Source organism: Phocoena phocoena, chromosome 3 (genome assembly GCF_963924675.1).
Source record: "Phocoena phocoena chromosome 3, mPhoPho1.1, whole genome shotgun sequence".
NCBI classification, from domain to species: Eukaryota; Metazoa; Chordata; class Mammalia; order Artiodactyla; family Phocoenidae; genus Phocoena; species Phocoena phocoena.
The window spans coordinates 117,428,424-117,442,616 of NC_089221.1; the positions used below are offsets into that span (position 1 = coordinate 117,428,424).

The 14,193-nt window shown below is 55.9% G+C and overlaps 1 protein-coding gene across 5 annotated transcripts in view; it reads right to left on the bottom strand.

Moving 5' to 3' along the window:
- NRG2 (neuregulin 2) overlaps positions 1–14,193 on the bottom strand; it is a 178,365-nt gene that overhangs the window by 17,768 nt on the left and 146,404 nt on the right. For 4 of the 5 annotated variants that reach the window (XM_065874280.1, XM_065874277.1, XM_065874279.1 and 1 more), the window contains exons 3-4: positions 12,006–12,124; positions 5,879–5,999 (exon numbers count right to left, since the gene is read on the bottom strand). In XM_065874280.1, the coding sequence (XP_065730352.1) occupies positions 5,879–5,999; positions 12,006–12,124 (240 nt within the window). The remainder of the gene's footprint in view (positions 1–5,878; positions 6,000–12,005; positions 12,125–14,193) is intronic. The other variant, XM_065874281.1, reaches the window with a different exon arrangement.

Here is a 14,193-nt window from a genome sequence, read left to right on the forward strand (position 1 = left end):
CAGTGATGAATGAGAAAACCAAGTCGAGCGCTGGGGCACACTCGTTGCTGAAGGGGCTGGAGTCGGGGCTGGGTGGAGGGCTCGGAAATCTCCTTCAAAATCTCTCTAATAGATGTGGCTCCAGGTGGTGGGGAAGCGGGGAAGGGGTAGGGAAGAAGATGATTTGGGGAAGCAGGGTGGGGAAATTGGGAACTTACTGCCTAAAGGTCCTAATGGTTATTGAGACTTCCCTTCTGACCTGCCTGGGGCCCCGTGAAGCCAGAATTGTAGACCCTTGGTGCCAGGCAGTCAGTAGGCTGGGGGGCTGGGAGTCTTCTGGAATACCAAGTTCTGGGGAGACATTCCTTCCAAGCCCTACCAAAGGGTTCTCTCCAGGGCCCTGGGCAGGTTTTCTCATCCATGAAACAGACCCCAGAAAGCTCAAAGAAGAACTTGGGAATGCTGTTCCCAGACTGTGTGCCTCCAACAGAAGGGGCCTTGGAGATGTCTCATCTGTTCTTTCAAAGAGGGCTCTGTGGCCAAGTAAGTTTAGGAAATCCATTCCCAGGCTTCCTTGTGGAGTTGCAGTGCACGCTAGCACATGAAAGCCTATGAAAAGTTTTGTAGGAGGAAAGAGCTGAACTTTCCAGTAGGTTCCAAATGTATTTGACCTTGGAAGTTGTTTTTTGAGGAATCCTTGTGAACATACAGTTTGGGGAAGGCTGCCCTAGAGCAATATACACGGGAAAAGCTTATGGGGAACAGGTGAGGGTGGAGAGAAGGCTGAATTACCAGCATCCCAAAGCTGGTGGGCTGAGGGCAGGCGTGGGGGCCTCTGGCCTCAGGTGGCAAGAATCACGGTGGCGGGGTGGGGGCGGGGCTGCAGCCTGTTCCGCATCAGGGGGTCAACTGGCTGCCTGGGACCTGCCCTTTCCCCACGACCTGCTCCTCCATCACTGCCTGGCTCTAGCGGGAGTTCATTCTCCCACGTTGCCTCCTGCAGAGAACCACCCACTCCCATCTCCCTGACCTTGTCCTTAACTCCCAAGGTCCACTTCCTTCTGCTCCCTGGCTGCCACTCTCCCCTCGAGTCCCTGTCTTGTAGATTTCTGGGAGACATGCCCAGCCCTTGTACTCTCTTCTGAACCCCAGCAAGGCCAGATACTTAAGGGAAGCTTACAGATAGGGCCAGACTGACCCTCCCGCACCGCCCCCTACTCGAAGATGGGTCTATGCTCTTCTGCCTCTTCCAAATTAGGACATTAGGTAAGCCCATCACCAGCGTCCCCTCAATAACAGGTCAGTGACGTTAATTAGTAAACTTCCCCAAGAGGTGAGTGTACTCTACCTCTTAGCATGCTAGCGTATACCAACCATCAGTAGCCCCTTGAACTTATAGGGGGTGATGGCGATTGGCTGTGACAGACCCTCACAAAAACCCTGTGGCCTCCAATCTAGCCTGGAGGATTGGGAGTGGTTGATGAACAGATAGCTGGAGTCTCTCTGGGCCTTACTGTATCTCCCTCAGGGGAGGCAGGAGGCTGGTCCTTGTAGCTGGGGCAGTGTGTGTGCAGGTGTGCCTGGCTAATGAATGGCAGTGGAGGGGGGGAAGTGTGTCTGGAGACGGGGGAGAGCCTGCACGTGGAGCTGATGCACGCGCATCCCGCTGAGCAGGGTGGCTCGGAGGAGGAGGCTACACCTTTGTCAGCACGCCCTTTTCTGACCCCTCGCCCTCGTCCCCAGTCATCCCAGCCCAGGAGAATGGAGGCAGTGGCTAAGGCTTTCCGACCAGCTCCACTCAGGCTCAGCCCTTCTTCCTCAGCTCTCGGAAACTGATTCCACTTGGGATGGGACTAGAGGCGCAGGAGTGACTTTTCAAGCAGCAGCATCGTTGGGGGTGGACGATAAAGACCCAGGACGTTGCCAAAATGACTCTTGCAATCAGGAATAAGAAAGAGATAGGCTTGACTGTGTCCAGTGTCTGAGATTAGCCCGGCTCCTGGAGACAGGAAAAACCTGTGTGTGTGTGTAAGAGAAAATGGGGGAGTGCAGGGGCAGGAGGGGACAGAGGGGAGTTTATCCCCACTGCTGAGAGTCACGATGCTTTCCTGTGGCTCTTGGAGACGGAGGATAATTGAGCACATCCCTGCGTTCCCGGCCCCACACCCAGCCTGGACTACCCCGACTCTATCCTTGTATTATTCGTGGGCACAGAGTTGCACAGCTCCAGGTGGTGCTGTGGACACCGTGTACAACACGAACAAGCCCCCTGGAGTTGTGCGCTATAGTCCTAACCTTCCTGCCCTGGGAAAGTGCCCACTAGCTGAACAAAGGAGAAGGTGTGTGTGGGGGGGGATGGGCACTGCACGGGGCTGGGATGACTAACACCTGAGCTGTTCCTCAGGCACTGGCTCCTTTCGCGGGGCTTTTGGACACTCCTGTTCTCTCGTTAGCCCTGCTTGTTGAGGATGAGCCACGTCCAGGAAGCTGGGGCTTCCCTAGAGAAGGCTCTGGGGGTGGGCCTACAGCCTCTCTACCCTGCTGCTAGGACCTGGTAACAGGGTACAGGCTACATTAGCCTATCAACCAGGAGCAGGGCCTGAACTTGGCGTGGGTGGCTGGCTGGTAGTGAGTTCCCACTCAAACAGGGATTGACCCCCTGAGTTTCAGGGACACAGGGGACAGATTAGGAGGAGCGGCAGGTAACAGGCTTCCCAGCCCTTCCCCCCAAGCTGTTATCCTTGACTACGGGAAGGTCTGTGCTCAGGGCTGGAGAAGAGCAGGGGTGAGAGAGGGGCAGAGAGGAGAGCCCACGGGCTGCATCTGGGGTGACAGAGAGGCTGGGACTCTGCCTCCCCGTTTTCCCACCCCACCTCCCGGGCCTCAGTGTCTCCTTTTGGTAGCCTGGGGATAATGCCATGTGTGCTGCCCTCACCCAGGGGAGAGGGAGGATGAAGGATGAGGGTGTGCCCCGGGCACTGGAGGGAGTGAAGGGTCTCTGGCCTCATGAGGGGTGTGGGTGGAGAGGATGAGCAGGCAGATGGGCATGGGATGGGGGAAATCACCTGGACATGGGAGCAGAGGGGATGGGGGGGGTGAGCTGATGGGAAAGGGAGGCATGCCACTGGTATGTGCACAGGGCTGGAAAGAGAGTCTTGTTCTGTCATCATCCCCTGAACCAGTCCCCAAGAGTCACGCACCAACCGTGCTCTATAAAAACACGGAGAGAAGAGGAGAAAGCAGCAAGAGGAAGTGCAGAGGCCCCTGTCTGGCCCAGACAGGAGACAGTCACCTTGATTTGGACCCCCGTTTTCAAATCCCCCTAAGCTTTCCTTTTTTAAAACAAAATTCAGTATCAGTGACACTGTTTCTTTTGGCTCTGAATTCTAGAAAAACAGGAGGGACGGAGTGTGCCTGCTTTCCAACACTCCCCGCAGGGCTCTGAACCAATACACAACAACAAGTGTCAGAAAACCAGGAAGGAAAACTGATTTTTGTAGAAACTGGAATGAAACTGACCAGTCTAGTTTCATTATCCAAGCTAAGCGGAAATGCAAAAAAATCAAAATAAAAGTAAACAAACAGCACAAATGGTACGACGTGAGTTCCGTTTCCTAAGTTCTTTCCTTTTTATTCCATGCATTCCATTCAGGGTGTCATCAGGAACCCCAAGAGGCCTACCCCCCTTCCCTCCCAGCTCACCCACCCCCAGAATGGCCTCTGGGTTCTGCCCTGCCCCCCTCCCCCCTGCCCTTCTCCAGCACAGCTCTGAGGACCTGCCCTCCTGATTGCAATCCCCGCCAGGGACGCCCCTCTCCCCTGAGGGCTCAGGGCATCAGGGAAGTTAGCTCCAGGAGCCCTGGCTGGGGCTGACCCAGGACAGGCTGAGATGGGGAGGTGGTGGTTCTAGGTACCAAGCTCAGGTTCTAAGCAGTGAACCCCAGTTGCCCTGGTGGGGCAGGGAAACAGGACAGCATCTTCACAGTGGCTCAGGCTCCTGCCCTCTGCTCCTCTCAGACTTAGCTGGGCAGGACCCAGAAAGTCCTAGGGGTACAGCCTTGCTGGCAGGGCCCCCTGGGAATCCTATAGCTCACTACTCTTTCCCACACTAAACTCTGGCACTGGAGTCCTGGGTCCCATGGCCCTCCTCAGCCCCGACACCTGTCCCGGGTGGCTGAAACCTTTTCTGTCTGGAGCCAGTGACAATGCTGGATCCCTTCAAGGTTCTGGGATCCAAGGGGCTAGGGAAGAAGAGAGGCCTGGGGTGTATGTGTTTGTTGTGGGGGACAAGAAGAAGGGGTCCAGGGCTAGGCCATCTCTGTGAGGTATTCCAGAATGCTTATGCATTTCTATAGATCTATTCCAAAGTGCTCAGAGCATTTTCAAGGCTAGAATGTTCCCCAGGGTCTGTGGCACTAATGTGGCAGCTTCCTAGAGGCAGAAAGAGAGAGGAAGGATGAGGGGCTGAGTCTGGACTGAGAACTTCCCTGGGGGACCTGCTGTTGCTTTTGGGACTGTCCCTTGAGATTCAGGATGGGGGAGGCCGGAAGGCGGATGGCAGCAGGTGACAGGTGGAGCCGAGGTGGATGCTGGCAAAGGAGGCCAGCTGGAGCAAGAGGCACAGGTGTGCCTGGCAGCCCAGGCTCAGCTCACCCAGCACTGAGGGGAGGGCGTGAAGGAGGTGTGGCCCCTCGTTCTCACGCTGTGAGGTGGAGGGGTCTTTGGCCAAGGCTCCCTCCCAAGGAGGGAGATGCAGCTCTGGAGCTGGAGGCCAAAGGCAGGAAAGCCGAGAGGAGTGCTGAATCTGACCTTATCTGTGGAGAGGGCAAACGCCTCTCTCCGTGAATCTTCATCAGTACTTTGCTGGCCCCTGCCCAGATGCCACGGCAATGGGGCAGCTTCGGCACATCGTCAGCGCCCTAGGCTTGGGCTGCCTTGAAACCCAAAGTTGTGAACTAGGCCTCCCTCCCTCTACTCAGGATCCGGCCAGAACCTGTGCTGCCCTCACCAAGCTGCCCTACCTGTTCCTTGCTCACCTACCAGAGAATCTGTCAAGGGGGCAGTGGGGGCCCGGCTCCCAGAAGATGTGGCTGGGCCTGAGCAAGCCCTCCCTGATCACTGTGCTCCCACCTACCCTGTTTGCTAAGGGTGGGGAGCAGGGGGTCCTCAGCTCCTGGGAGTTCCTTCGGGGCAGCTCTTGGGGGGAGGCAGAGTCCCAACATGAGCTTTTCCTCAACCCTGACCTCCCCCACTCAGCCACACCCAGAGTGATGTCCTTGCTGGTGGCCCTTCACTCCCCAGAGAGGGGCTAGGGACTGAAGTGGCACAGGCAGCAGCCAGAGCATATCTGGGCACTGGGGTCCTGCTGGGCAGGGAGAAGAGCCAGGTCCTGAGGGGAGCACTGGGGGCAGAGCCCTCTTCTTCCCTCAAGGCTATAAGAGCAGAGCTCAGCTAGCAAGGGCTCTGGGACGTGTGCCCTACCTGACCCTGCTAGGCTCCTCACTGCTGGGGAAGATGCACCCTGGGCAATGTTCATCAGAACAAAGTTTGGAAAGTTGCTGAGAGATAGGGAGGGGAAGAGAGAGAGAGAGAATCCAGTGCCCCGGGCATAGACTGGTCTCGCCATCTCCCTAGAAGGTGTTGGTGGAAGGGTGGACATTGGAAGATGGGGTGGGTAGGGGCCTGGGAAACTGGGACTGCAGAAGCCCTGAGCCCTTTAGAGCTTACATCTCCCTGTATTCCAGGAAAGGGCTAGGAAGTGGGGCAAACCTCCCTGTCTACACCCCTTGGAGACCCCTTATTAGTATCTTGAAGCTCACTTTTCCTAGAGCCCTCCACTTCTGCCCCAGCCTCTCTCCCCCTGCTCCTGCCCCCATGCCTGCCCCCACTGGTGACTTACTTGCAGGAGAGCTGGTTGATGCCCTCGATGTAGTAGCAGACGCCTCCGTTGACACAATAGGACTTGGCTGTCTCGTTGCACTTGCGGGCGTGCCCCGACCAGGATGATAGGGTAGTGCTCACTGGAGGTACGAGAGACACGTGCCGGTGACCCACCGAGACCACCTCTGGGCCCCAGGAATCACCTCCTTCATGGCCCATCGATCAGAGACTGTAGGAATGGCTGGGGTGGGGGGAAGGTCTGGTGGTCCCTCCCAGGTCACCAACAAGGCCAAGGGGAGGCCACCGTGAGCTTGGACCATCTGCCCAGCACCACCTTGCACCCTCGCTCCAGGCAAACCTTTAAAGGCTGGGAAGATTTTTTTTGGAGGGGATGAGAGGCTAGCAGAAACTGCTCCGTCTTCTGGCACAAGGGCCCACCTCTGCTGCCTGCCTGCCTGCCTTTCCGGGGGCTCCGCTGCAGGTGGATGAGGCTCCATGTCTTATGTGGGGGGCAAGTCACAGGGGTTCAGGGAGGAGACATTTATATCTGTCTGCACTGCTGGGGCTCTCATGGACCAGGGCGTGATTACAGGGAGCTGGGCTTTGAGGGGAATGGCACCTTTTTGGGCACTGTAATTTTCTGCGATCTAGGGACTTGCGGCGAGAGCCCTAGCTTCCGTCTCTCCCCTCTTTGTCCCAGAGTTGGGCCAAGGTGCCCGGAAATGCTACAAAGGCCACTATGCGCGTCTCCATAAGCATCCCAGGCCGCCTTCATGTCCTCCCTCACCAGGCAGCCTCCACCTCCCCCACCCGGTCAGCTATTGCCTCTGGAGGGAGCCTCCAGGCCTTGGACAGCCCAGGCCGTAAATCCGGGGCTTCACGTTGCTGGGGAGAGGGCTGGGGGACAGCTGGGATGTGGAAACTAGGTGACAGTAAGACTGGGCTTCAAGGCTGCTAACCCAGACTGCACACCTGATGGATCAGATTCATTTGATAAGTGAAAGTCACAAAAGCACTGCTCCCCAAAGGGATGGCATCCAGGAGCCTGGCTTCAAGTGAAAATTCTTGCCCCAAATTTCAGTCTTTATCTACTAGCTAACCTCTTAGGCTGTGTATCCACATTGGGCAGCTAGAAACCGGCTCCTGCTCCCCCCTCAGCTTCTGTGGCTCTGAGGGCCTCTCATCCCCACCCAGCCATGGCCTCCTGACTGAGGTGGCCCATCCTACCTTGGCCGGTCCTGTCTACTCAGGGGTACTGAGTCTCCACCATCCCCCGAAGTAAGTGGGGGGATGAGAGGAGGAGGAGGAGGGCCAGCACTTGGCGCCCTGAGTGTTTAGACGTGTGGAGAGACGGATGAAGCACGGGACTGGGAGTGTATACACAGCTCTGCCTCTGTATATGTCTGAGGAGCTCGCTGATAAAACCCAGCGGGTAGGGCCAGCTCCCACCTTCCCTCCACATCATGCCTGCTGCTGGTCTGGCATCCTCGAGCCCCACCCCTGCTGACGTCTCCCACCTCTGCTCAACCCCACACAAGGCTGGGACCCACATGCTTCTGGGTCAGTGAGACCCAGGGAACTAAGAAAGGGACAGAGAAGACAAACAGCTGAGGTGACCACGCCTGTGAGTTATAAAATCTCATTGCCGGGAGGATCCTAGAGGTTGTCCTGCCCTTCAGTTACACTGCCAAGGAGGAGTGAGGAAAGAGAGCAGGGAAGGGCCTTCCAGAGTCCAGTGTGTGTTGTAACAAGGCCTCAGGGCTCCTAACATCTGGCTGAGCATTCTCACCAGGCACCTGGTCCCTCGTAGAAGAACACGTCAGCACCAAGGCTTGACGGGAAGATGCAACACGATGTGGACCAGGGGCCCGAGTCCTCTCGTGGGCCTTGGCCAAGCCAGAGAAATCTCAGGGCAGCCTGATGCCCTCTGCAACCAGGGGTGGAGGAACCTGCCCAACGATGGGCTGCATGAGCAGCGGGCAGGAGCGAGGATGGTGGCAGGACCACAGCTGCGTGCTTGGGCCTGTCTACACGCACGTCTGTGCTCACTGAGGCCTTGGGAGGTAGAGGACGACTCCTGAGGGAAGACAGGTCCCCATCTTGGGATCCGTGGCCTAGGGCTGCCAGAACCATGTCATCACGGGGACTAGGCTGGGGCCCCAGAAAGGTAAAAAGGGAGGGCAATGGGGGAGCCGGTTGTAGAAGGTGTGGAGGGAAGTGACCATAGGCCTTTCCACCTCAGAAAGAAGTACCTTGAGGCCACCCCTGTGACGGCAGGGCCCTCCCAGCTCACGGCAGCCAACTCTGCTGGTGGTGAAGGCTCACGCCAGAAGCTTTCCACACCGAAGAGGTGCATTCAGGCTATTCCAGCACACATGGGCCCCTAAGGCAATGCGTCACGCTGCCTCGTCAGCCTATTCGTATTTCTTCACTGTGCTCTCCCGTGTTTGGGGATGTGAAGATGACAAATGACCTCCAAGTGGGAGAATCTGGCCGCTCCCTGGATACCACCGCGGGGATGGCGCTGATCCACCCCAAACTCAGCTCCCGCTCATCTGCCCCAGCCACTTGCTCCTCTAGCCTTGCTCATCTCAATGACTGGACAGCACAAACCAAAGGCCTAGAGGGCATCTTTGATTTCTGGTCCTTCTCTGTCCCCCTAGCCGTCCATCACCGAGGGCTGCCTTCCTACCTCCTCCTGAGGCTCTGTCCATGTCTCAGTACTGCCTCCGTGGTCTCTTTCCTGGATGGCCACGATTTCGCCTCCTCACTGGTCTTTCTGCCCTCACTCTGGCCTTCATCTCTAACCTTTTCGCTTTGCAGCTGCCACCAAAGTGGTCTTTAAAATATGTAAATTGATCGATCGCTTCCATTATCAAAACCCTCCAATGGCTTCCATTCATGCTCATAATGAAGTCCCCCTCCCCCTCCCCAAGTCTAATCTGGGCCTAACCACCTCTCCCACTTCATGTCCTGTCCCTGTCTTACAGCATATTCAGACTCCACTGGCTTAGTCCAGCTCCTCTAAGAGGCCACGAGCCTTCTTATCCAGGACTTTCAAAATATCAGTGTCTCAGAGAGGCTGCTCAGGCTCCTCCTTCATTCCTTCCCTCAGCTTTGTAACTTCTCCTCGTAGTGCTTATTCTAACAATTAAAGGACTAGTTATGCAATTACTAGTTGTCCAAAGCTTAGCTCCTCCACTAGAATGTGAGCTCCATTTGGGCAGAGGCCACGTCTGTCTGCTTCACTGGTGAACGAACCCCAATGTCGAGCACAGCGCTTGACATGTAATAGGTGCTTAACGAATATTTACAAAGATTTCTAATGAGCAAATGGACATCTGATTCTTGAGAGAAAGGTACCTTCTTCTACCATCCCAGGGTCTAGTCTGGTCTCCTTGGCCGATGATGATATCCTTTCTGTAGGTTAAAGCATTGTCTCTTACTAAATGCAAATACTCCTGGAAGGTCATTAGGGAAATGAAAATCAAAACCACCGTGAGATAGCACTTCACACGCCCTCAGGTGGCTGTATTTCAAAAAAAAAAAAAGATGGATAATAACAAGGGGTGGTGAAGATGTGGAGAAATGGGAACCCCCCATACTTTGCTGGTGAGAATGTAAAATGGTGCAGCCATTTTGAAACACAGCTGGTCATTCTTCAAAAAATTAAACAGTTACTACATGACCCGGCAATTCAACTCCTAGGTGTATACCCAAGAGAACTGAAAACATATGTCCACACAAAAACTTGGACACAAATGTTACAGCAGCATTTTCATAATAGTCCAAATGTGGAAACAACTAGAATGATGCAACAACCACAGTTGATGAATATATAAACAATGTGGTAGACCCAGGCAATGGAATTATTATTCAGTCACAAAAAGGAAAGAAGTACTGACCCTACTACAACATGGAGGAACCTTGAAAACATTATTTTACGTTGAAAAAACCAGTCTTGAAAGGCCACATATTCTGTGGTTCTATTTATATGAAATGTCCAGGATAGGTAAATCCATAGCGGCAGAAAGGAGATTCTGGTTGCCAAGGGCTGGGGGGATTTAAAGAAAACACCTGGGAAGGATAAACCCAGGCAGCCTCTATCAGCCATTAGTGTCTTGGTGGGAGTGAGTTTATTGGATCTCTGAAGAGAAAATGGGCCGGGAAGGAGCTGATGCTGCAGAGATGTTCTGCCTGCTGCCAGCTACTGCAACTGCTTTTCTCCCTTGCTCTTGGAGAAAATCTCTGCTCATCTTTCAAGGCCCAGATCGAGTATCTCTTCACCCTGTAAGGCTCCCCTCCCGCCTGCCTGGGATGCCCCCTCTCCCGTTGTTAAGTTGCCTGTCTTTCCTCTTCAGTGTGTTAAAACAGGCAGACGCTTTGAGTTCAGGTTTTAGCTTCCTGCCATTGGAGGGGACTTCGGGAGCCAAGACCGTGACCCCTCAGCGCTCAGAACAGCGTCTTGCTGAGTTAGGCCTCGCTGAAGGCTTGAGTTGACAGTACACATGGGTGCACCTGTGACTAAACAGCTAGCCTTTCTAAGCCCCCAGGTAAGGGGCAGACCCAGAAGCCTCTCCAGGGCTTCCACGATCCTGTGACACCCCAGGTCATACCTGCCTGCCCTCTGGGGCAAAGCCAGGCCCCGCCCGATATCCCAGGACTTGGTACAGCCACCCCGGGACAGTCCACCCAGAAGGCCACACCCGCAAAGAAAGTTCAGCAACAGGATGAGAGCTGAAGAATGATCTGATAGAACTGGAGAGAGATACACAAGACCACAGAGGGCTGAGGAGTGGCCCAGGAGTGGGGCCTGCACTGGGCGTGCCGCTGCGGTGGGCTGGACTGGTCAGGAGGATAGCTGCCTGGGAGAGATGGCGCAGGAGGAAGAATAAAAATGGGAAGGAGAGGCCGACTACAGTTAGGGTCGGAAAGGTCATTTGGGTCGGATTTGTGAGAGCTGGGCTGTGGGACCGAGTCCTTGTTCTTTGGCTCCATGGGTCGGGGAGTGACAGGGCGAAAGCATCTTGAGGCTGCTGCTCTGGTCCAGGTTCAGCAGGGATGAAACCTGGGCCAGGATTGCCCCTAAGGTGGGGCTGGAATGAAAAGGACAGACGTGAGTGAAAGATCCAGAAAGAAGATGGACCAGGACTCGCAGACTCAGACCTGGTAGATCCAGTGGTAAGGGAGATCGAGGAGCTGAGAGGCTGGGAGGACAAGGGAGGTCCCTTACAACACGGCAGACCGGGTCTGAGCCAGGCTCTCCTCTGAGGGTCACAGGGCAGGGTTCTTGTTAGACTGCGCTGGGTGTAGGGGGTTACTGGAGGGCTGTCTGGTGGAAACACAGGGAATGAAGGGAGATGCAGGACTGGGAGTGAACCCAACAACCAGGTAGCCAAGTGGTACGTGGAGGCTGGGTGTCAGGAGGAGGAACGAGAGCTGTGGGGTTCTGAGGACTCAGGCTAGAGTGGAGGGGGCGCGACCTGAGGACAGGCAGCCTTGGTGACTTTCCAGTCAAGGGCAATAACCAGAGGACAGCCCAGCAGGGAGGCCGCCTCCATGCCGAAGCCAGAGCTGCCTCTGCGGAGGGGGGAAGCGAAGGGTGCCGTGGGCTCCTGACCTTGCACGTTTCCCAGGGAGGGGATGACCTGTGGGAGAGGGTCCTGCCATCCCTGAACTGAGGCTGCCCCCAGGGGCCCGGGGCACCCAAGCCTCCCACCCGTGGCCCCGTGGAGCAGGCTGCCTGCACTCGGGCGCCCAGCAAAGCAGCGGGCAGGCAGCTTGCGCGCACCCTGGGTCTGCCTCTCCCCGGAGCCCTGCTTCAGGCAGCCCAGCCTCCCATAATTGCCTTCTAAAAATATCCTTCCCCCCACCCCCACCTCTTGATTTCAAAATATTTAGTTTTCAGGGTATTTAAAACGAGAGCTGGCGGCTCTTCCAGGTCCAGATAACAAAGCTAAACATTTATGCTTCGACTGCATTTCTCTGAATCGGCTCAGATCTTGGGGCTTGATACGGCAGTGGCAGGAGGGAGAGGAGTCAAGTGCAAGATGGATCATGTGCGGTCCTCCCTAGGGCTGGGGGGCAACTGGCCCACCCCCACAGAACCCCTCTAGGACCCCTCCCTTCGTTGGGGGACCACCTACCGCTGTTGACGAAGAGCCGGCCCCTGACGGTGTCCTTCCCCAGGATGTTCTCAGCCTCGCAGACGTACTCCCCAGCGTCCTCCACCTTCACCTTGTTGAACTGTAGTCGTGAGTTCTTTCTGGTTAGGGAGGGGATAAGAGGCGAAGAGGCGTGAGCCAGGGCTTAGGTTGGCCGTGGCTCCCCAGCAGTCACCCAGAGGTCACCTCTCCCTGCACAGCCACAGCGTCTACGCAGCGTGGACGGGAAGTAGATTCCCTCCGACCAGCCATTGCTGGGGTCCAGGTGGAGTGCAGAGTCCCCAGGGCTGGAGGGAGACCTGGGCACCCAGGACAACATTGGGATTCTAAGTCCATGAATCCTCACATTCACTTTTCCAGGGCTGGGCCTTCTCTGTAACCATTTTTCTAGGGGAGGAAAGTGGAGTCCTTAGGAAGTCGCATGGCCACCTCCCTCCTTTTCCTTTAGTGCCCTTCTCTCAGGCCCGCTGTGTCTCCCCCCACCACCTTCCAGTAGAGCAGCTGCTGGCTCACAGCTACCTCAGCCTTCCCTTAGAAGCGGTAGCCCGTCACTCTAGATAAGCCAGGCCTATTTCCAGATACCCAGCAGGGCCACCAATCTAACAGGTTCCCATGGCAACTGTGCCCAGCCTCCCAGTCCAAACCTGTAGCTCTCTCCTGCCTTTGTGTCGGCCCTGTCACTCAGGGGCACTCTGTGGCCTCCTCAAGGGGTTTCGCTTCATTCATTCAACAAATGTTCACCGAGTGCCTTCTGCGTGCTGGGAGCTTGGATACCACAGGGAACAAAAAGATCCTATCCTCAAGGCCTGACTTGACCCTTGTGGCTAATCTGGAAGAGGACAGGACAGGACAGATGGGAAAAGTGAGTCCCAGAGGGGCTTCTGGACTTGTTCAAGGGTACCCGGCAAGGCAAAGGCAGAGGTGGATAAGGAGCTGGAGTTGGTGAGGACTTGGGCCCCAAGCAGCTCGTGGGCTGTCTCCTGGAGCCTGATGCTGAGGCTGACCCCTCTGTGGAGGGCTTTGCACCCAGCCCTGCATGCCACGAGTTGTGGGGCGAGGCCTGGGCAGAGACTTCAGTGCTGTGGGTGACTCCAGGGCACCTGGCCCTGCTTCCCCTCTTCTTTCTGAAGATGCTGCCAAACCTCTCCTTCCGTGGGCTTCCCTGCACTTGCCCGCGGTGCCTGGGTTCCGTAGGCTCTGTTCACACCTCCCATCCTTCCCCCTGCCCCAGTGCTCTTTAGGGCCAGTCTGAGCTCCAGATTAAACCCTGGGACCCCAGCCTGGTCCCCGGGGGAAACAAAAAGTAGCATGAAAATTTCTTAACATGATGTAACCTCCTCCTCTTTTAGTCCCGAGTTAAAAACTCAGATTCCCAGAATATGGGCAGTGGGTTGGAGGAGTGGTGGCATGGGAGGTAGGGTAGCTGAGCTGTCCTGCCCTGGGGCCAGGGATGGAAAGACAGATCCATGAAGCTGATGGGGGAAGGTGTGGATGGTGAGAAGAGAGGCTGCACCAGGGATGGAGGAGATGGCAAAATGACCCACATCCCTCCCCGGGCTGTGCTTTGGGGACCTACCTGTCTCCTGAGCTCCACCTCAGCCTCTGATGCTGGGCTCTTCCCAGACCTCCTCATTCCAAGATCCCCCAAACCAGCCTCCACGAGCTTGTCTTGTCAAAAAGGCCCTGTTGCCGTGGTGATGTCCTTGCCGACGTTACAGTGACAGCTGCCTGACTCCGTTCCACCCCTCCCGGCTCATGCCGTTCTCTGTCTCCTTGGCCTGGTGTCTGCCTACAACCCTCTTCTGTCAATTCAAGTTTGTTCTCTTCATTAAACAGAGCCCTGGAGGCCCCTCTGGCTAAGACAGCATTTCCTTCCTGGCTCCAGCCTAATTAGATGCCACAGATCTCAGCTGTCCCGAACCAGGCTTCTGCTTCCTGACCACCAGCTCTTCCCTGACATTAGATGAGCAGAGTAGGGGATCACCTGAGGGTCTCGGGGTCAAGAAGGTATAGGGGACACAGACTCAGAACCTCCTTGTCACCCACCCACAGCTGAGTTCCAAGGAGCTTCCCTTACACGACATGACATGCAGCAGGACAAGGTGGGGCTAGGCTCACAGTTATCTGGAGGAATGAAAGCTAAAACCAGAAGGAAGGGCTTCCCGCAAGA